This window comes from Phoxinus phoxinus (assembly GCF_949152265.1).
Source record: "Phoxinus phoxinus genome assembly, chromosome: 1".
Taxonomy (NCBI): domain Eukaryota; kingdom Metazoa; phylum Chordata; class Actinopteri; order Cypriniformes; family Leuciscidae; genus Phoxinus; species Phoxinus phoxinus.
The window spans coordinates 20,494,532-20,520,449 of record NC_136876.1 but is presented as its reverse complement, the minus strand read 5'-3'; the positions used below and the strand labels follow the sequence as shown (position 1 = coordinate 20,520,449).

The following is a 25,918-nucleotide window of genomic DNA, read 5'->3' as shown; positions in this document are numbered from 1 at the left end:
ACTAATAATTTTGCACAGACAGTAACCATTCTTCAGCTAATGGAGGAGCACCGATATGGACTGAAAATAATACTAACATCAAAATCAACCTAGTGTTCAGGCTAATTTCATTTCAAAGCAAACAAACATTAAGGTCGCGAGGTAAAGGTAGCGACAGATCTTTTCTTCCATATTGTAATGTACAGAGTAATGGTTCATTGCAAAAAAATAAATAAATAGGACGGGGACTTTGTTGCATCTATCCATTGATGTTGATTGGATTTTGAGATGTTGCACCCAAAACTACACAGGGTGCAAGCGTACCAAATGATTGAAGTTTTGAAAGGAATGAAGTTTAGCATCCGTCACCAGAAAGACATTTCACCAAAAAAAAGGGTTAATTTTACTGGAAAGTTATGTAAAAAAAAAAGAAGAAAAAAGAACAAAAACAGCATGTATGAATCATTCACAATTATATTACGATGCATTTACAAAAAAGATGGTGAATGTTCATTTCATGCTGACTTCAAGAGTAGAATTCAGTTCACAGAATGTTCTGTTTATTAGGTGTGAACAGCTAGCAATGGCAGGTCAGCATCAAATTAATATAATTTTACTGGCACACTGCTCTCTAGAACATACATTATATACATGCATTCATTATGTAAACGCATACATTATTTATACGTACAAAGACAGAGGGAAGATAGTCACTAAAGAGAAACTAAGCTACATTTTCCCTGTTCTAATATGTGGTCTAATGCTCTTGTGATGATTAATACAAAAGTAATGTGATTCAGTAGGACTTGACTCATATCCTCATTTTTAAATTTTCTGGGATTTTTCTCAATTTGAATTATTAATGAAACAGAGAAAGAGCTTTTAAATTTTCTGTTGCTGTTACGTTGCAATGTACAAAAACAAATGGAACCTAATAGGATATTAATTTAGTTGAGAATTATCTGTAGGTGCAAGGAACAATAATTTGCTTGATAAGTTCACTAAAAGAGTAAAGCGTATTAATAGGAGCATGCATGGCAGAAAAGTTGTTGTTTTTTTGAGCTGGAAGATGACAACTTCACAAGAAATGATTAGAAGCCACATAGAAATGCAATAAGCCAAGATTTCCCCATCCTATGACGGTGACCAGTTTACTTTTATTATAACGCAATTCCACAGAAATTATACTATAAATGTAAGGCCATGTTTCAGTAACAGGAGAAAAAATTACTCTGGAAAATATGACTGCTCTGGGTGATCTGTCTCTTTAATATAATAACTAAAAAAGCACATGAATGTGTAAATAAGGAGAGAGACTGCATTTCAAAAAAAGATGAAGACATTTCTTGAGCGTGCTGTTAAACTAACATTTTAAAAGCACACAGAGTAAGAGGAATCCCAACAACTAGCTAGTATCTTTTATCATTTTCACTTAAGTTTTTACACTAATCATTCAAATACATAGAGAGGTTAAATATAAAAATATTGTCTAAATAATATGTAGAATAACAATCATTTTAATTGCTGCTTGTGCATGAGTTTGTTTCACCCAAGCAGGATCAGGAGCACAAATAGCACAGGAATTTAAGCCAGCAGCATTTTAACACACATCCTGCAGAAGAACAATGTGCAAAATAGCTTCATTATTTACAGTGCAACAAAACCAATTTGGAACACACTTTTCGCTCTTAAACAAGCAGAGCACATATTTAAATATGCAATGAGAACTTGAATGAATATTAATCAGTTCAAGGCGCTTGTGTCAACATTCTGTCAACATCATATGTACTATGAACCCAGGCATTCAATACACGTTGGTCCATTTTGGGGGGGAAGGGAAGGAAGAAAAATGTAAAGAATTTTAGGACCACCCCCCCCCCTCCCCCTCCTCACCAGTGTTTATGATGGTGACGCCTTCAGGGGGGGGGGGGGGGGGGGGGTTCAAATAGGGGGCCCATACTTCAGAGGGCTAAACCACCATGAAGTTTTTTTTTCCCCCTTGGGAAACACCCCTAGTCTCACATCTCTCCCACACGCACCAAAACACAAAAATACAAAGCCACATGCATAGACTGCTCTGTAATGCCACACTGCACCGTTCTGTAGAGAAAATGCAAACTGAACATTCAAAACAAGACAAACACAAAACACTTGTTTTACAAGTAATTTGTAAGTAATTCTTATCCAGAACATCAAGCCTATCAAAGCAGCATTTTTTGTTGGAGAAATGTCAACAGTTCAAACTTGAAGTGAAGTTCTTTTGTTTGCTCCTACAGAAGTCAAATTTATTCCATTTTTACAATTTAAATAAATATGTAAATGCTCCAATTCTGTTCCAAATATAACAATTAACATTTTAAACATGCTGTAAAAAACTAAAAAAATAATATGTATCAGGCAAGACCCTGAAACCGGTCCCACAGCAACTTGGGCAGCCATGCTGCAAAATGGCGCCAACCAATGATTTGAACTTCAAGCCAAGTCCCATCCACCTGTTCACGCTGCCTTGTGACAGCAAGACTCTGCGGTTAATATATTCATATCCGAACAAATGTCAAATGGAAAGTGAGGGAGAAAAAGTTCTTATGCTCCATTACTAGTTCCTTGACATTCGAGTTAACAAGAACCAGCTCTTACTTACTCTATTTATCCAAATCCTTCCTCAACACAGGCGCTTATACAGATAAGAAATGCTTATTGGGAGAAATCTCTCAATACAAACACTTACTTTCATTGCCTATTTTAACCCCTTTACACAAATTCATCTAATTTTTGACTAAAAGCCCTTGGGTGTGCTTGTGCAACTGAATGAATAGTCCAAAGACGAGGTAAAGGGACTTCGATCCTTTTCAAATAACACAGCACAGATGGTTCAAAACTGGGAAAGGGGGAGAGAAGAGGACACATTAGTAAGGGGTTAAAATGGGAGGGGTGCTCTTAAAGGCACAGCACACACTTATCCTTCACATTTTTAGTATGTCTACGTGCCATGAGCATTTTTCCTTTGTCCCTCATTCTCCATCTCTCTTTTCTCTGTTCAAAACAACAGCCGTTTTGAGAGAATCGCTCTCCGTAACGGCAGAAAAAGGGAAGCCCACAAGGAAGTGCTGCTGTGCATTCCCTCCTCAATCCCCACCCCCTCTTCTCTTCTTATCTCCTCTCTTTTTTCCTCCTCTCCTCCCTCTTCCTGCTCAGGCAAGCCCTGCAAGTAGGACGTCATATGACCAAACTGACACAAGCGTTTGCCTGCACATTCTGAATCTGCAACCCTGCAAATATGGGAATCAACCAAAAATGCATGTCTTGCAGCAGAAAGAAAGACAGCATATGCAACACAGAGGGACAAAGAGAGGGAAAGAACAAAAATAAAGAGACAGACAGAGCATAAGTGCAAGCCAGGAAAAGAAAAGGTAAAAAACAGCATGCAAGCAAGCACGCTGCTGGGAGAGAGAGAGCGAAGAAGAATGAGAACGAGGTTGCCTCGCGTGCAGCACAGTCAACGGCTTCTGAGAAACTGCACACAGGTGTTCCTGGCCCCCGATTGGTCGCACCTCCTTCTCCGTAAAAACCCCTCCCCCTGCCTTCTGTAGTACTACGGTCACAAGCGGAGATGGAGAGAAAAGGACAGAGAGAAGAGGAGGGAGGGAGCCAGCGAGAGAACGAGTGAGGGAGAGAGGACAGATCAGGCAAGTGTGGCTTCAGACTGCCTGAGCATGCAATCGCAACACACTCGTTTATTTACCCAGCCAAACGCTGTGATTCGACTCAAATCCGAAGCTTTCTCTTTTTTCCTCCCCTTTCTCGCTGAATCCACTTTGCAAAGGTCTGGTGAGACGTAGCTTCTTTAAATGCACAAATCCTTACATGGGAGTTGCTTTTTCAAAACTGCTATTATTTCAAAGAGAAGATACCCTGCTGTAAGCCTGTAGTTTTTTCCTCCAGTTAAATCAACCAAAGAATTTGTTAGATACTGGGTGCATTGCTTTGTATTTAAAGAAAAGCAACGACCACATAAAACAGGCTATTTGCAGCACTCCCTAACTGCTAGACAGCAGACAATCCATTTTTGTTCTTTAAAATGATAATTTTGTTCTAATTTAATCAAAGTAGGTGTGACAGCAAACATGGGCCATGGTCAATTCTATTCTCTAGCTTTCTCCAAATTTAAGCACCTGAAAGAGTTTTACTGAATGGTTATAATACGGAATATCATGAGACAAAAACATCCCAACAGGGAGAACCTACCAACGCTACACATACACACACACTTCAACAGGTCATTCCTATTACTATTTTTCCATTAACCTAAAAAAAAGTTAGTTCTACAAGCATCAGTAATGGATTTTTTTTCCTACTACTCACAAACACACACATAAAATCAGATGTGCAGCATTGTTTCAGACTGCTGGTTTGAAAATAATTCACTTTTCACAGTTTTTTCATTTAGTTTTAATAGTATATTTAAAATACACATTTCGGTTGCAGTTCTATGCAAACAATTTATGAAATTGCATTATACTGGCCTCTTCTGCATTGTTTAGTACACAAAAAAATTGCCAATATACAACCTTGTTCTGTTACTATGAGCATTTTTTTAAAGGCAGCAAAACCCATGTTGCTTTCTGGATCTTGATATAGGTGTTTACAAGGGGAAGGGAACGTGCAGAATTGCATTTGGAAGAAGGGCAATTGTTACACTTTAAACACCCGGTATTGTCATAAAGGTGTGGTTCTTCCCCTTGTCTAAAAATCTCTCCTGCCTAAGAACTTCAAAAGTGGCCCATCAACCCATTGTAAATGGCCCCGTCACACCATTGCAACATTACATAAAGCAGGGAGAAACTCAAAGTGTGAGACATGGAGCCGCCCACACAGATCTATGCACAAAACATTATGGCTTACTCACTACTACCTCTATGGTCTTCACTGTATTCTTTGCTCACATTTAACTTCAGTTTTACCAACAAATACCTTACTTTAAACAACTAGATAAAAAAAATGCTCTTAATACCAGCTATTGGTGGCCTTGATGTTTTGACAAGTATTATTTGTTTATTTGCAACAATAAGATGTCTTCAACAAAATACATTTCTGATTTTATGTATGAGCCCTTACATAAGACAGACCCCATGTTACCAAACGCAAGGGGTGTGCACAATAGGAAAGGATCTGCTCTGACCCCCTACCCCTCCCCAAATCTTGTTACTCATCCTGCATTCACACTTTTTCAAACCAACAAATTAAACTTATAGCAGTTGAACATGTGAATGCACAAATATGTAAGAAAAAAAAACTGATTTGGTCAGAGTTGCAATTTCACCAGAAAATAAACATACAAAACAACAAAGGGTCAAAGCAACATGCTGACTTGGGGGTGTGTATTGCTTTTTAAAGTCCCGCACCTCAGAGGCCAGCCCCAAAAAAAGGTTTATCAAGATGGCGACGAGTAACAGTTCCACTCTAATTAACATTTCTAATTCATTTTCCACAACTCTGTGTTGTGTGTTGTGTGTTGTGTGTGTGTGTGTGTGTGTGTGTGTGTGTGTGTGTGTGTTCTGGTTACTTGGAATTTTCAAAAATCAAAAGAACCACACAGCGTCTCACTAAGGCAGACTATACGAATTCTAAAATTAGCATATGCACACAGGGGAAAAAAAGTCCCTTAAGTATAAACGTAAATGGCAAAATATGCGAGTTTCAGAGCAAAACTTGTTTTAGCTCAAATATATCACCTAGCAATTATATCCAGGATCATCTCACGGATTAGCAAACTGTTTTCCAAGGCGCTATCAAATGGACACGTATATGCTATGCATTTGCACCCATTCATATGAATATCCCAGTGCTTTCAAACGGAGCCTGCGACAGAGGGATACATTGTGCGCCATTTTCTCAATTGCTGACGTTGGTTACTCTTCACATTAATGGCGACCACGTGTCATACTATCAGTGTAACGTTGGCCTCCCAACACCAATCACAACGTATGCCATTAAGGTCCATTTACAAAATGTATTAGTTACACAATCAGTAATAACGATTTTAAAAAATCCGCTTGATCAGTAGCTATACGTTTGGATACACATTCTGCGTCTGCGTCACACATACAAAAAAAATACAAAAATAAAAACCAGCTCTTTTATACATCCATGTAATATCAGGCCTTCCGTAACTGTTGCAATCTATGGTTGCAACGCATATCATACGTTTTCTCACAACACGCCTGTCAGCAGTAAACAAATGTATAGCTAAAATGCGTAAAAATGGGGAACACAAACAAAGCGCTGCATGGTTCAACTCCCCTGAAAGCGGTCCCTCAAACATTAATTTATAAACTGTAGGCTACCTACCACAAAATAATCCAAACATATATGAGAAAACGAATATTAACTGCAAATTGTTTATTTATATTATTTAACACAACCTATTGTCCTCACGTGATGCAACATTTTAAAGCACTATACCCGCGAATTACGCCAGGTGTAGTTAGGACGTTAAATAAAAATGCGTTTAGGTTGTAAAGGGGTAAGAAGGAGAGTTGATTTGGGTGGGGACGAAGGAGGGGAGACCTTTTTGTTCCACATTAACAGTCTTCAGCGCGCCATGCAAACACCCAGAGCACTAATAAATATATTTCTGAAGATAATTTTAATTTCAAACAACAAAAGTTGTGCTCTGACATACAGATGTATTCATAACTATTGTCAGAAATGCGGATAGATGATCGTCTAGGCAACAATTATTTAAAACTGTCCAGTTTATGTTACACACATAGGCATCGCTTTGTTTCTCCAGCGCTGACCTGAAGCGGCGTTCCATACGAAGTCTATCATTTAAATATCCGCACAAAAGTAACAACAACGATGGTGTTCCAAAGTAATAGCAGCTTCTAAACCACAGCGGGCTAGAAAACTAAATCTGTGTAGCATGAACCGTTTAAACGAATCCAGCACCGAGGCCTAGGCCTTTGCAGTAGGCCAAGGCCTAATCAACAGGGAGCAAGTGATTGAAATGACACGGAGAACAGCATTGCATATGTTTGACAAATATACACGCATGCCTAACGCGGGAGACGAGTGCTATAGCGCTGTAGTAACTATGAATGTAACAGCACGTGGTGTAACGCTAAGAGCATATGCCACTTGAACACCCAAGCACTAGCCTATAACATCAATCACGTGAAAAGAAACAAAGAATATTCTCATATAGAGAGATATACTTTCAAAAAGTAACAGCAACTTTACGGTTTCAATCAAACAGATCCACAATTTAAGCACACAGCGAAATCCTGGTGACATAGTAGGGCTACACACAGTTGTAGGCTACCACCGCCACGACATACATTCAGCTTTTACATACAGTATGCAAACAATTGTTGAATGAGAAAGCAAATACCTCTGCTTTTTAGGGACAGAATGTTCGACCTCAATTCGTTTGCCGTGAAGTTCCACTTTACCTGGAAAAAGGAAACAAATTATTATTTTTCTATTTTTTAACCACAACTAACAAATGATGCAACCAGCTTACTTAACAGGCCCACACAAAGTCAACTTTAAAAATCACGTTGCATTAAAAGATTGAATGTGTGCCTTAAAGATTTTTATTGTAGCCTACTTTCCTGTGTGAAGAGAACGTATTTTTTACTGTACAACTTGCTTTGCGAATGGCCTAATGAGCTTTCGAGGTTGCAAAGGGTAGGCCTACGTGTTATTAAAAAGTAATTAAACTAATATTTTATTGTTTTTTGGTTGGCACTGGTTAAATGACAGAATTCGTAGGACGCTTTCAAGGGTCACTGCTCAGGGCTACACAAACTATTTGCGTCAACAGTGTATGGCAGAATCCATAGGCTATGTGTAGCCTATTGTCTGAGACCTAAGAGGCATATAGCGATGAAAAGACCAGGTGAAGATGAATTCATTTTGACCGTGACTTCATGTGGTTGATATAGTTTTAACTGGATCCTTATCGGCATGGCGACCTTCGTGCTGCTATATAGAGCACACGTCACATGCTACATATGTGGAGAAGCGAGGAGATATTTTGTGGCCTGTAGGACAGATGCAGTGGAATTGCGTTGTTGAAGTCAGCATGTACGAATGATATATGGTCGGATATATTAAAGACACGAAAGTATCACTCAGTATTGTGCCTGTCTCAATAGGTGCTTCAGGAAACATGTTTCATTTTAGCTCCACTGGCCTATTAGCCAAAAGGGGGAGGGGTGAGACCTGATTCTATAGCTGTGCCGGGTAGGCTGGACTAAACCTAAAGACTGAGTTTAGGAAAACTACGTTCTACAGCTTACAACCACAACGAAGCTAAATGTAGGCTACAGTTATTTATCAGAATAAAATATAAAGCACGTTTTAAACCTGTCAGAGCAAAGAAAGTAAGTCGTGGTTGATGTGTGCATGAATGCTTTCAGTGTCTGCAAACACTCTGCACTTAAAAAGTTCACTATCTCAGGCACCTTTGCACTATAGAGCCTTACATTGCCCTGACTTATATGGCAAAACGAGTGAAGCATCAATTTACTTTCACAATATTCTCGAAATCTTTAGTAAAACAGTAGAATTTGAATTATAAACAACCCAAACGCTCATGGGAGGTGAACAAGAGTAAGTCATTAAAGAAAGGCCCATTAAATTCAATTAACTCACCAGAAAATGTTTCAATCGCTTTCATTGCCCATTGGTCGTCCGGGCAATCAACAAACGCATAGCCAGTTTTCATGAGAAACTGTCCGGAGTATGGAATCTTGTAATCTTCAAAGGTTTTAACCAAGTCTTCTGCGGTCACGTTTTCATTGAGATTTCCAATATACAGCTTGTTCATCGTGGAAAAACTGTAACGCTCCCCCCAAAAAATAGAAATGAAATAAAAACTTTCCGTAAAAACGTTTTTTTTTTTTTTTGAAAAAGGACCAGGACACCCGCAGATAGGATATGAAATCGTGCAAATGTCAACCGGTTGGAATTAAAAACGTGTAGAGAAAAAAAAATCTAACAGCAAGGCAATCCAAAATAAAAAAGGGGAAAGTTCGACTAACAGTAACGTTGTAGTCTGATTAAGTCCTGCAGGCGAGTGGTAAATATTCTTCACTGTAGCAACCTTCGAATCCCCAGCACGCTGTAGAAATGATAACAGTTTGAATTAAGCTGATGTTTGTTACGATGGAATAGTGGTGCGAGTAGCCTATATAGCGGGATCGGGAGAAATTCTTTCCTCTCACTGCCCCTCAACCTAAAGCTGTACCCTGCACTGTCACACAGATCCTACCGCTTGGCGATGGCACCGCCTCTAAAACCGAGTCGAATTTACTAATTTTTTTTGTTTGCAAAGAAGAAACCACGTGGTCTCAGAGTAGCTAGAGAAGGGGCCGGTCCTCCGCGTTCGCTCGCTCTCTCTCGTGCGCGCGCGCTCCCCCTCTCTCTCTCAAGCTGGTTGTGCTTGGAAAGACAGGAACATTCTCTGTACATTGCACCGTATATCCTCTCTGCATGTATGCATTTCTTACAGACATACACTAGCCCACACATATGCTCCAGATTTACTTATGAGCTTTATGTCACGAGAACTGCTTTTCTTTTAACCTTTTGTTTCTACATTCATCTGAATTTTTCGGATTCCACTGAGACATAATTTGCAGGACAAAAAAAACATTTAGTGTAACTTTACATTTTGTGTGGGTTTATGTGCAATTAAAACCCCTATGTGATGTTGATCGGCTTGCTGTGGTAGTTACCCTTTTCATACTCGCTTGCTAGTCTGCAGTCTCGTGACTGAAGTTGATCACGAAACACGTATTTCTAATACTAAAACCAATAGCCTTTATGTACATGACATTGTTAGCTGTGGGTCACGACCAGGGCGGTGAAGTAAAATATTTAATTAGAGTAGTTTTACAACCAAAGTTTATGGCAAACATTTTTGAGGTGGAATAAATGCGAAGCAGTAACAAACATATTCAATGCATGGTTTTATTGAAACACTGTATCCTTTTTAATTCGGCTCTTGGGAACTTGGCCGAGCGGGTAACGCAGAATCCAGTTTTACTTTAACAGGTCAGCTCCAAAACATTATTTCACCAGACACATTTCCACCGAGATCTCGAAAGTTCTCGTGCTCACCTCCATGTTGCGCCAAACCGAGACATTAGAAGGTCCAACAACTGATTCAAAATGGGGGTGTTGTTGAGACAGCAGGGCCTAGTCGAGGATACCGCCTACCAACAGGAAGTGAGCAACTGTTGCTTTGCCTATTGTCTGTATACACCCCGTGTATATGAGGTCTCATTGCGAGGCTTTTTTTCAGCTATATACTCAGGTCAGAAAAATCCGACCTCAAATCCCCATTCAAATGAGTTAAACGCAAATCAGATGGGAATTTCAAGCGGTTACTTTGTAACGTGTGTCTGAAATTGTACACGTGGCGGCAGGACCTGCTCACTGTGAGAAAATGGCTTCCCGTCCATTACAACAAGGATGATGAATGATTCACGTCTCGCAGGCAGTCTACAATAGTTCATAACTGGTGCATAATCAAGAGTATTTTGACCAAGAGTATTTTAACCAACACATAAGGAGCAGATTCTGCATAAAACCCATTTCTTCTGTCCCTCGAGCTACGCGCATGTTTAAATCACTCATGGCGTGGCCACTCCGTAACGAAGCACAACTTGGGCGCAAGGTTTCAAGGATGATTACGATGAGTTGACTAAAGAGGCGTATTTGTATGCATGTCTGAACTGATTAATACGTCTGTAGTGACTGTGATAAATCAGCGTTTTTATTGTCTGGATAAATATTAAGTATGCCCTAATGCGCAACCATGAATCTCGCGCAAGCTTTCCTGCAATTTATGTAAATAAAGACTGCATCGTGCAAAATTGTTCCAGATTATTACGCTCTCTATTTTTTATACAGGCTACATCCACCACAATTCATAAACGCACACGCTTTGTCGTGCCTAGTAGGGCCATACTTCAGTCTATCAGCAAACGTATGTGAACAGACTAAGCATTCAGCTGCACATCATGCTGATGTCTCTGTTGTAATACCATCTGACATGCCAGGTAGAACTATTAAGAAATAAAGGGGTCACTCTTTTGATGGCCTCTGTCTAAACTCAGCTAGAAGCTGCATTTTTGTGGTTGTACAGAGTCAGCTTTAAAGTTACTAGGTCAAATCTATGTGTAGGCCATATTTTTTTAATTGCAACAATAGCTAAGTGATACTGCAGTTGTCATATCTTGCATTGCAAATGAATTTCTTTTTATAGTCCTGTGTGTTACACTCTGTAAAGAGAAACTGTTGCAAGGGGGTGCAGTTTGTGGTCCTGTGAAGGAATTGGCATGTAAATACAACCCCCTGTGAGTTTAAGAGGGACTCTGAGATTTGAGATTGTGACCTGACCACACACTGTGAGGGGGATGAGGGGTGGCTGGTGTGGGGGTAGGGCATCTCTTTTCTGGGTGAGGGGGACCACAGGCATGGAGCTCATCCAGGACACCAAGGACTTTAGAGTTTGATGGTGCATCAGTGAAAACTGTCCCTTGATATTCTTTGCAAAATGCTGTTTATTTGACAAAATAATTGTTTTATTTATAACAGCCGTTTTAAGGTATGATCAAGTGCTTTGTTTTCACTTGCATCATGTTGTTCATAAAAAGGCTCTGTTTCTTGCTCTGAGGAACAACAAATCATGGTGGAAGGAAGTTCTGAAAAGAAGTATGACTAAGAATAGTGTGAATATGTTTATTTACATTTACATGTTATTCAACTGATTTCAGTAACTTTGTTACTTTTAGGAGAAAGTATGAGCGGTGTAACTTAATTTCAGAAAGACAAAATTATACATACCAATAAATAAAGTTCAATGCAGGAAAAATAATAATTTAGTGTTGGTCTGTACTCCATGGTTGTCTGATTGGCTGACGTGCCTATAAGGCAAGGACATTTTCAAACAGTTAATATTTGGAAAGCAACATTTGCAAAGAGACCAGAGGCAAGGTCAGTCGTAAACATGGAAAAGGAAGACTGTAGCTGAAAAACATATAGACAGTTCATTATTATTTACGTTATCAGTGGAAATGTAATCAGCCTTTTTACGTAAAGAAAAAAGTAAGAAATGTTACATAACTATGAAAAAAAGAAGCATATAACCAATGGCAGACTTTGTGTCACTGAAAATGCAGTTTAGGGTCAGACATACAACATTATTGCATGTAACTAACTTTCATTTTATTGTAGAATTATTAGAGAATAAAATTATTTTTATTCAATCTAAAGTCTATCTTTTCCATCAAAGGAAGGGCAGATTTGTCATATTTGTTAAACTCACATGATCAACTGAAAACTTTTGCAGAAGAAGGTCTAGCAGTGTGAAGATTGAGACTTCATTACTTCATGGTTTCAGTGAATTCTTCCATAACTGTTTGCCTGCTTCTTTTGTTATCCATGCTTGCATCTATGCAGTTCTCCTCATGTAAGAAAACAATTTTAGATCATTATTAACTTTTCAGACTTTTTATCAATTATTAAATAGATTAAATGTAATAATACATTGATTGAAGATATAGCTAGTTGCTTAACATAAATAATTTTAAATTGATTGTAAATGAATAGCCTAATTAAATTGAGGAAAACTAACACAAGTGGATAATAAATATGTTTTGATGTGGAATATTTAATTAGTAGCCTAGTTTAAACTGATACTTCAAATTAAGCATTTAAAAATAGATAATTTTATCCCTTTTAAATATCTGAAACTGTTGTCAAAATTCACGCTTGCTGTACAAATATGAATAAAAAATGTTACAAAAAGTAATCAAAACATGAAGATTTCAGTCTTAGTTTAAGCAGTCATGACTTCACAAAAATAACAACAGCATCAAAGCTGATTCAAAGTTTTCAAAGTTTGAAATGAGGTTTTCTCTCTCTTGGAATAATACAAATAATGTTTTATATTTTAACAACTTGAAAGCAGATTGGATTATTTAAACACTTGATAAGAGTGATGTAATTTCTGCCCTCTTGGAGGAATTTGAGAATGATTGGCAGTTCTCTGTCATTTCCCATGATGCCGCTCAAATGATGTGAGACCCTCTCTGCTGTCTTAGCAATAACACAATATAATCTGGATTTGTAAAACCCTGTAAATCCAGCCTTATTAATCTAAGCAGTAAGCCACCACAATGAATAAATACCCGGTATGTTTAGGTGTTGTTTTCTACTCCTAAAACAGTTTTGTAGCATATCTATACGCTGTGAATTTAGAATTAATTGTTTCAAACGGTCTTCACTTTTATTTCTAAAATGTGTATAAATAAATATCTAAAAATGTTCCCAGTTTTAGCCCATCTAAAGATATCTTTTTAAAAAAGAGATGTCCCTTAAACAGTAAGCAAATGTATATCCACCCCACAAAGAGATTTGTGGGTTTATAAAAATATGTTTGATTGAGAAAGCTGAGTGCAAATAAATAAATACTATTTATTTACATTATATTACAAGCAGTTTCATTTTACATCCAATTTCAATGTTTAAAAAATGGAAGTATTAATATAATCCAACCCCTTGCAAAAAAGTATGTTTCTATAGTTCATTTTAATCTAATATAGGCTACATTTAAGTATAATCTAATCTCACAATGAAATAAGTCACTAAAGTTTGATCAAATAAGACATATCTTTTTCTTACAAATACATAGTGGGCAAGTTAAGAGTAGGCTATAACAACATTTGAATCCTATAGAGTAATTTCCAACTAAATCAAAGTAGTTTATAGCACAAAATACAAGCAAATAACTATTTAAATATGTAGGCTAATTAACACGCACAATACAAGCACATTTAAGATAAATAATTAGCACAATTAAAAATACCACTGCAAGATTTAATCATGCAAGCTTTTTTTGACAAATAAAGTTTTGTTAACAGGTTTTAAAACTGAGTGAATTTCACTTACAATAAGAAAGAAAGAAAGAAAGAAAGAAAGAAAGAAAGAAAGAAAGAAAGAAAGAAAGAAAGAAAGAAAGAAAGAAAGAAAGAAAGAAAGAAAGAGGAATTCATCAGGTGCAATGCACGCGCTGTTGTTGAAGTACCTGACTGATTCATATCATCAGTTCCTCTATTGTGTTTAACTTCTCGAAGATAATACATTGAATATTCGATATCCGTTTTGTAACGACAAAGAAACAGTTAAAATGATCAGCAACTTGAAGCATATATGCGATTTACCACAAAATGGAGAGGGGGGGAGGGTGTGTCCAATCAGAACAGTGCTTGGCCTCTAAGCTGGTGACGTGCATAACACACCCCTGCGCGCGTGCAACGTGAACAATTACACTCAACACCAGTTGTTGTATTCCCCTAGTCCGTATAACTTAGCCTATCATTCTGTTCACGTTTATCAATGTTTGTTTGTGTCAACAAATCTGAAGAAATTATACAGTAGCCTACTGAGCATATGAACACAATAAGCATTTTTGCCCCTTTAATAAATGTAAAATGAGACAGGTTTACATGTAGCGAGAGCGCGAGCGTTGGGGAAAAAAAGCTTTCAGCGTTGGTTAGCTCTCATTTCATATATTTAATATATCAACTGTTGTATCGACAGCTCTCCGTATAAATTTGTCAAAACAAAACAAACAAAGTAGGCTATGTTTAACGCTCAAAACCGTAAATAGACCGATAGCTATAGGTATGATGTTGGTGTTTGAATAGGCTATATGTTATGCCCACTGGGGCAATGACTTGCACGTGGCTGCTTCCACCAAGTGGGCATTTTGAGATAATGCAATTCCAGAGAACTGAGACTCTCAGAGAATTGAACACTCTAGGTGTTATAAGTGTTCATTTATACTGCACATTATAATTTATTTCTTGCAGTTATTTACATGACCACATGAAGCTCCATTAACAGCATTAATTTATGATGAGACAATTCAGATTTCCTGCGAACAACAGTGACATGTTCTTTAGCAATATTATGGGAGCAAATCCCAAATGACTGATAAATACTTTATACGTCTTCGGGTACGAATCATTGTGAATTTCGTTAACTTTAAATTTTTGCAAGACTGGTGTCACTTGCGATGTTAAAATGGTGTTGTTTACCGGACATTTCATTCATAATATGTCACATGGATACGACAGTTGTGTTGCACAAGAGTTACACATAACTGATGCTCAAAGTTCGTGTAGGCTGTATTGAATTTATTTATATGGTCATGTGTACAAATGATAACTGACAAAGACATAGCGATTTAAAGAAATTCTACATAGCGATTTTTAACGCTAGAGAATAGAAAAACAACTGAACAAACGAAGTAAAACGAAATATTGTGTTATTGTTGTGTGCTTAATTCTTATAATTTTCTAGCATAGCTACACATTATATTCGGAATCTTTTCATCATTGCCAAGTTTGTTATTTGGGCTGCTCGAAACACATAGGCCTAAAGACAACAACAAATACTAAAAAAGTATGAGAATGGCATATTTAGCTAATAATAGGCTATATGCTACATTGTGAGTTCAATAAATGTTACGTTGGATTATCTTAAACCAGACCGTAAACAAGACCAATCAAATTGTTTATTTGTGTTCTGCGAATTTAAAGAGCTAATCAAATGTGTTGGTGGTGCAAACTAACTCAATCAGTTACACCAGTTTACAGTTTACCTCTTTATAATAATTGTATGAATTCAATAAACAGTTTGCTATAACGAAAGACTAGTCAAATAGAATTTGATGCAGTCAAATAAGTTTTCTAAAGTGAATAATTTATCTTAGAAAATAAAGCTTTTTCATAAATGAACGAATTAAGTGTAAAACTCAAACTGTTCACATGCAGGGTGTTTTCAGAGCAATACAAATGTGGTTCAGATAACGCCTTGTTATAGCACAAACAATTAATTGCCATAATTCTTTACATTTACGAAGCATATAAACCATAAAGACACTCCCAATATCTAACCTCACGACTTCCTCTGAGAACTTCCTTTATAACGGAACTGCTGTTTGTTAGTTATAATCGTGGTTTTCCGCCCATCGCGGGGACTTTTGTCGTCATGTTTAACTTTCGTATTGGTGCATTGCATGCGTGTGTTGTTGTAGCCTATTGGTTAGTTTGCTTAGAATTTCTGATTGCTTAAAACTAAGCAGATAGTGACGTAATGAAACGTTAACTTTTATTGCCCCTCCCATCCCATGGAGTTCCAATGTTGTCATGTTTTGATGTTGTCGGGTGGGGGGCAATGGCAATTCATGAGGCAGTAATGTGGCAAAACCAAAGACACCTACAATACATTACACTTGCGATATATAGGTGAAATAGTATTTCATATTGCATAGAGTTAATATGAGTGACGTCATTACGAAAGCATATGTGGCTCTCCTTTTGAAGAGAAACGAATTTAAAACCGATGGAACTCGATTAAGGGCTGAAGGTCCACGTTGTCTGACAACCGAATCTTGTAAACGCAATGTGTTTCGGTTTACCAAAGATCTTTTGAGAACTAAGAAGCTCACTTGCAAGAGATAGGCTACCTGAGTAATCACAATTACACAAAAAGTGTTCCTGTGTTCAGTTATGTGCATCTAACTTACAGTAGCCTATTCATGCTTGAGAACAACTGCTTCACTTTCACAGTTCACTAGAAGAGATTTTTACCAAGCAGGGCACAGCAAATTATTAAAGGAAAATTAGTTCACTTGAAAATTAGTTTTCAAGTGATTAGGCTACTCACGACTTCATGAGGAGGACTGCTGGATATGGTGAAGATATGTAAGAGCTGAACATTTCCGCGCTGTAAAAAAATATTTTGTATGATTTGTCAAAACAATTATTTTGTCAAATCAACTTAGATAATTAATGTGGTTCAAATATTGAGTTTCTGTTGATTAAACAAATCTTCTTCATTTTATTAACTATTTTTTATTTATTTCAATGAACTTAAAATTGTAAGCAACCAGGCAACTTAACTTTTAAGGTAAACCAACAATATTTTTTGACCAAGACAATTTTAATCTTAGTCAAACAGCTTGTCAAATCTGAGGCTGCTCTTATAGTCAAAAGTTTAATGTCTTCTGATGTATAATGGAAAGAGGATATAAAAACAGCATGCTAACATTTCAAACCACAACAGGCAGTCAATGTTTTAATGCATTACATTGCACATATATTCACATAGCCTATTAGGTTTACAAACAGAGATATAACTTTTTGATATAACTTCAGGATTCATATAAAGTTGCCTCTATAAAAGCACATCTAACAATTTACCAAACATCATCAAGAATTCAGAACTTTGGCAGTAATCCCAATCTTTCACATGATGATCAACAGGTTTTTCAATACGAGCCAGTTGGATTGTGCTCTGCTGTGGTGACAAAAACTACGCACTACTGCCCCCTAATGACCGCTCAACAATACTGTTGCAGTGGACCTAAGAAAAGGGCGATCGTACTTGCATTAAAAGTGCTCATTTATGGGATACATTCTTTTTTTATATCGTAAGATTGCTGACATTTTAAAATAACATTATATTATTGCCCTGAAACTAAAAAGTATTTTTTTTGTGTTGATCTAATGTTGATCTAATGTGCACTAAACAGATAAACTCAAGAAATTTAAATTAAAATCCTAATTGTACAAATCAGTCACAGTCCAAAAATGTTTTAGAACTATATGAATACGTGAGTTTCCCCCCCAAAACTTTGCATAAAGCTGATTGAAAGTTAATAGCAAGGGATATTTCAACGTGTCATATTTGTGACCTAAAAACACCAAAACCTGATTGAAACATTACATTATTAAACTCACAGCATTTTATATTAACCATAGCTTTATACACTACCTTTAAAAATTTGGGGTCAGTAAGATTTAAAAAAAAAGCCTCTTATGCTCACCAAGGCTGTATTTATTTAACCAGAAATACAGTAAAACAATAATATATAAAAAAATATTACAATTAACTGTTTTAATATATTGTAAAATATAATTTATTCCTGTAATGGCAAAGCTGAATTTTTAGCATCATAACCCATCTTCAGTGTCACATAATGATTTAAAATGATTTGCTGCTCAGGAAATATTTCTGATTATTATCGGTGTTGAAAACAGTTGTGCTGCTTAATATTTTTGTGGACACCGTGATACATTTTTTGTGTGACCCCAAACTTTTAAATTCATAAAAGTTTAAATGTACTGTAATTAGAGTGGTCTTTTTTTAAAAAAATTTTTTCAATTACTATGAAAATCCCACATAGTCAAATGAATCAGTTTGAACATAGAATGCATTTATTTTATTACTTTTATAATTAAAGGAAAAAAACCTCAGAAAATTAGTAGAACCATGAGTGAAATATTTTGTGTGAAATATAATATGCACTCCCTCTGTCCTTTCGAATGATTAAAGTCAAACAAACAAAAGCAATCAAAGAGAAGCACGTAATCAGAATCAATTTTATATATATTTTTCCTTATAGTTGCAATTGATTGATACATTAATTATTTACATAATTCATTCTCATTTCGCTAACAAGGGGAAAGCATTAGTACATCACAAAGTCAAACTCACAGTTAAGGAACTGTTTCCTGTTGCAGGGCGTTCTAGAAGAGACACATAGACTTAAGAGTCAAGCAACCTAACAGTGCTGTTTTATCAACATATGATGTCCTAGACCAGAATATATTCTCTCTCACTCAAGAGAAACCAAATGATAGCACATGCAAAAACCTCAGAACTGTACTTGGCCCAACTGAAAAAGTAAAACTTTGCTAAAGGATTTTGTTTTGTGTGTGTGTGTGTGTGTGTGTGTGTGTGTGTAATCACTCAGTATAGGTCTTAAATGTAATCTGCTTTTCCATGGATAGAACGCGTTATAAATGTACATGTATACAGAAAAGTAAAGGCTGCCATTTTGGTTGTGTTTAGCATGCTGTGGGAAACTATGCCTGCTATTTAAAGGGATGGATTTCAATAGATGGAATCGGTGCACTCTCATGAAAACTAATCGGAGCATAGATAGAACCACGGTGTCAAGAAATGGTTGAATATGATCCCATTCCTCTTCTCCAAATCTGTACTAGGCAGCTTCATCCCGTTGCATATGATGACACAAGTGACCACAGTATCCCCGGTAAAGAGAAGGACATTTGTAGCAGTATCGAGGGACACTTTGAGCAGACGCTGGTGTGGAACTGCTGTGAAATTACAACAAAAAGCATGTAAAGGTATGTTTCGGTCTTGTTAAAAATTCAGGATTATTCCCAGAACAATTACAGAACAGATGTCTCTTTTGACACTCAACAGCTTCACAATAAGAGACAGACGAAAGTTCACCAAACGAAACCGACACTCAAAAGGCAACCTTTCCCACGAGTGCTTGGCAGGCTGCTGTTACTTTAACCAGTTCAATAGCATTTTAAGAACATTGAACATTAAAATAAAAGTTCTCTATATAATCATATGTACATTTCTTTAAAGTTGCATCCGTTTTTCTTGCTCTTAAAGTGTTCAATTCATGTCTCAATTTATGACCATACTATTATTTTTTTAACGATTTAATGATTAGACTAAGGAAAACAGTGTAACAAAAAATAAAGGTGTGCATTTGCAAGTAAACTGGTTTGTTTTAAGAGTAATTTTATTATTATAATGAATTATTTGACTTCATACGACTTCTTTTTAGCTTACAATGGATGCAGCAAGAGACAGAGAAACATGGACTCGAAAGGTAGAGGCTGTGTTGACCTGCTGAGGAGCCGGCGTATACATCTCTGTCACTTACAAATGTACACACGCACACATACATCTATATGCAAGGCCCTCATTCCCCCTCCTGCCCTGCCTGAACCTCTTCTCCATCAGGGGAAAAAAATAAACAGCTAAACAAAAGGCAGTCATTGGCCAGCACACAAGGAGCAAGAGCAAAACATATTAACCAATCAGAAGAAACAGAATCTCTGCTCTCCGTGAGCAGATTCTCCAGGTTTTTTTCCGGCTCTTCTTGCATCTGTGCTCGCTTGAGGAGTCCGGAGCTGCAGGTAAAGGGAAACGATCTAACCTTTGCTCGCTTCGCACCCCTAGAGGGCACTCTAAGGCTGTGAGCTGCCCTGACTGTCCGGGTCGGTGCCGGAAGAGCTGGTGTCCGAGTCAGAGTCGGCGTCGTTGACCTCTGGCGGGCACTTTTCCCGCAATCGCCTCTGGATGGCTCTGAGACGGGTCAACAGACCCTGGTAGTCAAAACGACCTCTCTTCTCCCCAAAAGGATCCTGCAAGAAATACATACATTTGACGGGGAACAAAAGGGAAGGAACAAAACGTTTAGGATATTAAACTACACTCAGGTACCAACTATAAAATTGTAAAACAGCAAACAAGGTGTGTGTGTGTGTATATATATATATATATATTATATATATATATATATATATATATATATATATATATATATATATATATATATATATATATACACACGATCATTTAAAAGTTTGGGGACAATACTCTTATTTTTGGGAAAGAAATTCATACTTTTATTCATCAAGGATGCATTAAAGTGATCAAAAGTGACAGTAAAGGCATTTATAATTTTACAAATACATTCTAGTTCAAATAAATACAGTTTTTTTTTATCATAATTAGAATGATTTCTGAAGGATCATGTGACACTGAAGACTGGAGGAATTATTCAGTATATACATACATATATATATATATATATATATATATAAAATAATAAATTATATTAATATATATATTTATTTATTTATTTATCAGCATACATATATACACCCTTTTCTTACCGATCCAAAACTTTTGAACAACATTTAGGATATTAGTGAAAACGATTACTGTTTATATAAATATATATATATATAACACCACAAAACCATAACACTATAGAGAAAGTAAGCACAAATCAAACAAAAGACAATACAATTTAACCACGGTCTGTATAACAGTTCCACAGCAGTCATGTGTGACACGACTACAAAATGCCTGAATACTGATTCATAGCAGGACAATTCACTTGAGGACAATAACAACTCTGGGAATCCCACAGAAATGGCTGCAGGCGAATGAAAGCTGCACTCAGTGATTCAGCTTAACTCAAGTACTCTTAACTAGGAGTTGAGGCAGTACGTCAGATTCTTTGTTCTTGTTGGTCTTCTGTAAATGCTGACATGAATGACTCACCACAGCTAATAGGAACATGTGTAATATCACAACACGTGCATAAGGTATCACCTAAACATTTGCATAAGCTTGTCATCATAACATTAGAAAAACAACCGAAATGACAAATCCCAAGGCACAACGTGAAAATGTAGCAAAGCACATTTGCAAACAGACATCACCTGCATGTTCTGCCCTTGGAGATGCAGGCGTTCTTTGCAGACCCCCTCGTAGAAATCATAGTACTCCAGGAAGGACTTCTCCATCACGCTCCTAGGAGCAGAAAAACAACGCGTTTAATAAATAGTTGTTTATAAAGTTATAAAAAAGCAATACAAAAAAAAACAATACAAGTAAAAAAAAAGCGCTTATAGATAAAATCTCTAAAATGGATTCAGGACTGACTATTAAAAAAAGACTTTGTTTTTTTGATGAGTTATATAACTAAGTTATATAACATAAGAAAACAAACCATTTAATAAATGGCAATACTAATAAAAAGTACAGTATGGCCTACAAGCCTTTTAAAAAGGACCATGATTACGTGAAGTGGCTGAGGGATCATCACTCACCACAAGGCCTCGGGACACGGCACTTTACCCTCTAGCATATCGCACACAGCAACTCGCATGGTCTCGTGACGGATACACTCGTTGTAGTTTTTGCTGTCACCTGGGTGCCTTTCCTAGCAAACAGACGAATAAACTATAGCATTCACTGTGAACCAAATAAAACACAGCACAGGGACCTTCTACAGCAAGAACGTGGGAGCAGTCGTACCTGCTCAAAGCCTGGCTCATTGTGGTAAGGGTTCTCTGTCATTAGGGACTGTATGGATATGAGAACAGAGGAGATGCTCTGGGCGGGACTCCACGCTGGACCAGTCCAAGTGCTGTAGAAAGAAACAGCTAGGATCTGAGTAAAAGCCCATTCATACCAAGAACGAGAACTATAAAGCTAACTATATTAGCGTCTACTAAGGGTAATAAGTCAATATTAAATAAATGACTAACAGTATGTGTGTATGTATATACGTGTGTGTGTGTGTGTGTGTGTGTGTGTGTGTAAAATAACCAATACCGATATATCTGTAAGAGGGGGGGGTTATGACGCCCTAATAAGGATTTTCACTAGAGTTTAGACATCGCACATTGTATCACAGAAGCCTGAAATACTTTCTTGATTGTTGTCATGTTATAAACTGTTATCAGATTATTGAGCTCATGTGTGACATTATACAGCCATTTCAAAAAACTACAGTGTATTTTTGTTGTGGTGTAATCTATTGCAGATTTGTTTTGGTGTATCTGCAAATATGCATCACTGGTTAAGAGAATTAATATCAGATCGTATCGAGACAAAACGATTTAAACTATACATTGTTTTTATCATCTAAAAAGATAATCCTCTGAAATTGATTCCAACGATAACTATATTAGCGTCCACACCACCCTGCGGTCTACCACTTTAAATGCTTCAGCTCTGTCAGTCGGGTGGATTTTTGATTGGCTGTTAATGTTTTTATCGTTTATCAGCTGGAAAAAAATAATGATATTCCAATGATATCGATCCTCTGTGTCATTATTGTTATAGTTATGGTGTAGACTTTCTCTTTCTCAAAGAATTAGAATGATTATCAAAACTTTATAGTTACTTTATAAGCGGCCTTGGCCACTTTTAGTTTCAGAGTTGAGTAAAATATCTGTGAGAATCAATCAAAGCCTAAACATGGAATGTCTCTTACCCGAGGATGCTCAGGCAAACTTTGCCGTTGCGGTAGAAGTTGGGGTTGAAACGAACGGTGTTGTGCCCTGTAGTGATTAGTTTGACGCGTGGAGGGTGGATGGGATAGTCCGGGGGACAGCGGAACAGGAAGAGGAAGAAGCCACCCTCATATGGTGTGTCGAAGGGGCCGGTGATGAGGGCGTGGATCTGTGGAGACAGGAGGAGGCTTTAATTGGGAGAACAACCACAGACATACATTCAACTACAGCAATTTCCATGATTTTTTTTTGTACAATATTTTTTACAGCGTTAATTAATTTAGGATAATTTCTAAATATACTATTGTTCATTGTTAATTCCGGCTTGTACATAAAACTTTAACAAATATACACATATATATTATTTAGAACACTACAGTTTAAAGGTTTGGGCTCTGTAAAGTTATAAATGTTTTTAAAATAAGTCTCTGTTATGCTCATAAAAGCTTAATTTATGTGATCAAAATACAATAATATTTATAAATGTGATTACAATTTAAACTTTTTTTTAATTTGAATATCATTTAAACTAATTTATTCCTGTGAGGTCAAAGCTGAATTTTTAGCATCATTACTCGCATACTCTCATTCTAATATGATGATTTGCTGCATCCTCAAGAAACATATCGGTTCATGTTTATTTATATTATTATCAATGCTAAATACAGTAGTGCTGATTCATATTTTTTGTGGAAACGGTAATGCATTTTTTTCTTTAAGATTCTTTGATGAATATAAAGTTCAAAAGAACAGCATTTACTTGGAATACATTAATTTTGTAACAATGTAAAATTATTTACTTTAATGCATCTTTGCCGAATAAAAGTACATAAAAAAACTTTGAGCACTAGTGCATGTAGAAATGAACATTAACCTAGAATAATAAATGCTGTAAAAGTATTGTTCATTGTTATTTCATGCAACCTAATGCAGTAACTGTGCACGTGCAATCAAAGCCTTCTTTGTTTAGTAAGAATATAACAATAGAAGGAAGGATAGAGGGAGGGAACGGGAGGGAAAAGTCCCTCACAATTATGGTGATATTTCAGCTACATCTGTTGCTGATGCTTACCTTGGTCATGTCGTGAGGATCAGGAACCACAAACATACCTGGAGGAGGTTCTTTATAGATGGACATAATGTCTCTAAATGAAAAAAAAAAAATGCGTTTAGAATCGTTAAAAACAGTGGCATAACTCACATGAAGAAATTATCAGTGGCAGTGCCATTTTTGTCAAAGCTCAAGGAGGAACCAGAAGCCACACACAGTACACACCCTGCCAAGAAAATCATCAATCACCGAATGCCTGTAATACAAGAGCCAAACTACACAAACACAACTGACTCATTGTAACTGAGTGTTTCCAATATTAGTCCGCTGGGGACGTCTGATCAAGGAGAAAGTCACTGCAATTCCCGAGAGTGGCAACATTGTTGTGCCTTATAAAAGATAGTCACCTATTAATCTGCAGATACAATTGTAACATTTGGAAAAGGTTTGAGAATGCCAGGCTAGTAGAGATTGACTGGTCATTGGTTTAAGGAACATAATAGGCTATAATATATACACACACATATATATACACACATAAAATATAAAATGTACACATATATCATTTTACCAATAATCAATAACTAAAAAAAGGTTCTACTGATAGGAAACATAATTTGGTGGATGTCTGATACCCAACTACACAATTACAGCACTGAGGTGAGTAAAGTAAGTGCATATTGTTAACATAAATTACTCAACTTTGTATGCTTAATTCTCAAGCAAGAATTGCATACAAATTTAAGATGAAAACAAATTTAAATTAATGTTGCAATTAAAAAATTGCATTAATGTAATGAACATTATATTTTTGTAGTCCAATTATAATTCAATATTGAACCAAAAACAACAATTAACCGTTACCAGTTAAAAATAAATCGGCTAATTCAGTGCATTCAGCATTCTGACATGCTTCCTTTCACCATATGTTTGGATTAGAAAGTAAGTTTATTAAACTGTTTGCATGCAGGCTAACTTTAAAAAGCTGTCTTACACTTCCCAAAACAAATACAGATCCTATAGGATAGTGAAAAATTACCTTTTTATCCGAAGAATACACTGCTGAGACGCCTTCTCGTTGTCCCAGTCGGTGCTTAACGTGGGATCCCAGGAGGTGGCGTGAATTTGGGACAGGAGGCCCGCTCCGGCCGGGACTCCTGATCCGATACCGGGCGGCAGGGATGGAGGAAGGGCCCCGGGGACCGTGGAGTCGAGCGCATGGGTCAGCAGACCGAGTCCGCTCTCCACGGACGGAATGATGGTATGCGGGATCCCGGGAGCGACCACGGACAGGCCGGTCTCTGCCAGAGCCGGGGGGGACGCTGATGAATGCCCCGGTACAGAATTACCCAAACTCGCGGAGAACTGCGCTCCGTGGCCCTGCACCGTCCCGTTGGCCTTCTCCTCCCCAACGCTATCCGCCATCGTCGATGAGAGCGAAGCAGCCGCGAACTGTTTGACAAGCTGTCAGATCAGTCAGTTTCTTCTGCAGTTTCTGTTTCTCCTCGCTCGGAGGCAAGTGGAGAGGAGGGCAGGAAGAGAGAAATGACTCCTACATATTCTCCCGTTTCCCTCAACCGATCTCAACTATAACACCCTGTGTCGAAAGCAGCGCTAATTTGAATGTATCAGTCGAATTAGCTGAGCATTTAACATTCACATTAATGATAACTGAGTTTAAGGTTTAAACGCACGTAAACGTAGTTTCCCCTCGCTCGGCCTGGCCTGTTTATGTTGTTTCATTTCTCTTCACTTCCTCCTCGTTCAAGAAGGACGCAGCGCCATCTAGCGGTGCACTCCTGAAGGAGATTCGAGCCGGATGGGAGTTGTGAGGGATTTAAACGATTCAGGTTCCAAAATCGCGACACTCAGACTCTTTTTGTGCATTTATTGAATAAATATCTTGATAATAGAAATGAATTCATATTTAATTATA

General features: G+C 37.2%; 2 protein-coding genes across 3 annotated transcripts in view; both read right to left on the bottom strand.

The window, feature by feature from the left end:
• The window catches only part of igf2bp1 (insulin-like growth factor 2 mRNA binding protein 1), a 33,968-nt gene extending 24,183 nt beyond the window's left edge, over nucleotides 1-9,785 (bottom strand). Inside the window, exons 1-2 of one of the 2 annotated variants that reach the window (XM_079635952.1) lie at nucleotides 8,641-9,785; nucleotides 7,373-7,433 (exon numbers count right to left, since the gene is read on the bottom strand). In XM_079635952.1, coding sequence (XP_079492078.1) covers nucleotides 7,373-7,433; nucleotides 8,641-8,815 — 236 coding nt within the window. In that variant the 5' untranslated portion in view covers nucleotides 8,816-9,785. The remainder of the gene's footprint in view (nucleotides 1-7,372; nucleotides 7,434-8,640) is intronic. The other variant, XM_079635953.1, reaches the window with a different exon arrangement.
• Nucleotides 9,786-18,792: 9,007 nt separating this feature from the next.
• ube2z (ubiquitin-conjugating enzyme E2Z) lies at nucleotides 18,793-25,794 on the bottom strand. The gene is made up of 7 exons (XM_079636315.1): nucleotides 25,022-25,794; nucleotides 24,004-24,076; nucleotides 22,913-23,100; nucleotides 21,949-22,060; nucleotides 21,741-21,853; nucleotides 21,351-21,441; nucleotides 18,793-20,261 (listed from the first exon to the last, which is right to left on the bottom strand). The coding sequence occupies exons 1-7, from the start codon at nucleotides 25,405-25,407 to the stop codon at nucleotides 20,085-20,087; spliced, it is 1,140 nt and encodes a 379-aa protein (XP_079492441.1). The 5' UTR covers nucleotides 25,408-25,794; the 3' UTR covers nucleotides 18,793-20,084.
• Between the last annotated feature and the right edge of the window lie 124 nt (nucleotides 25,795-25,918).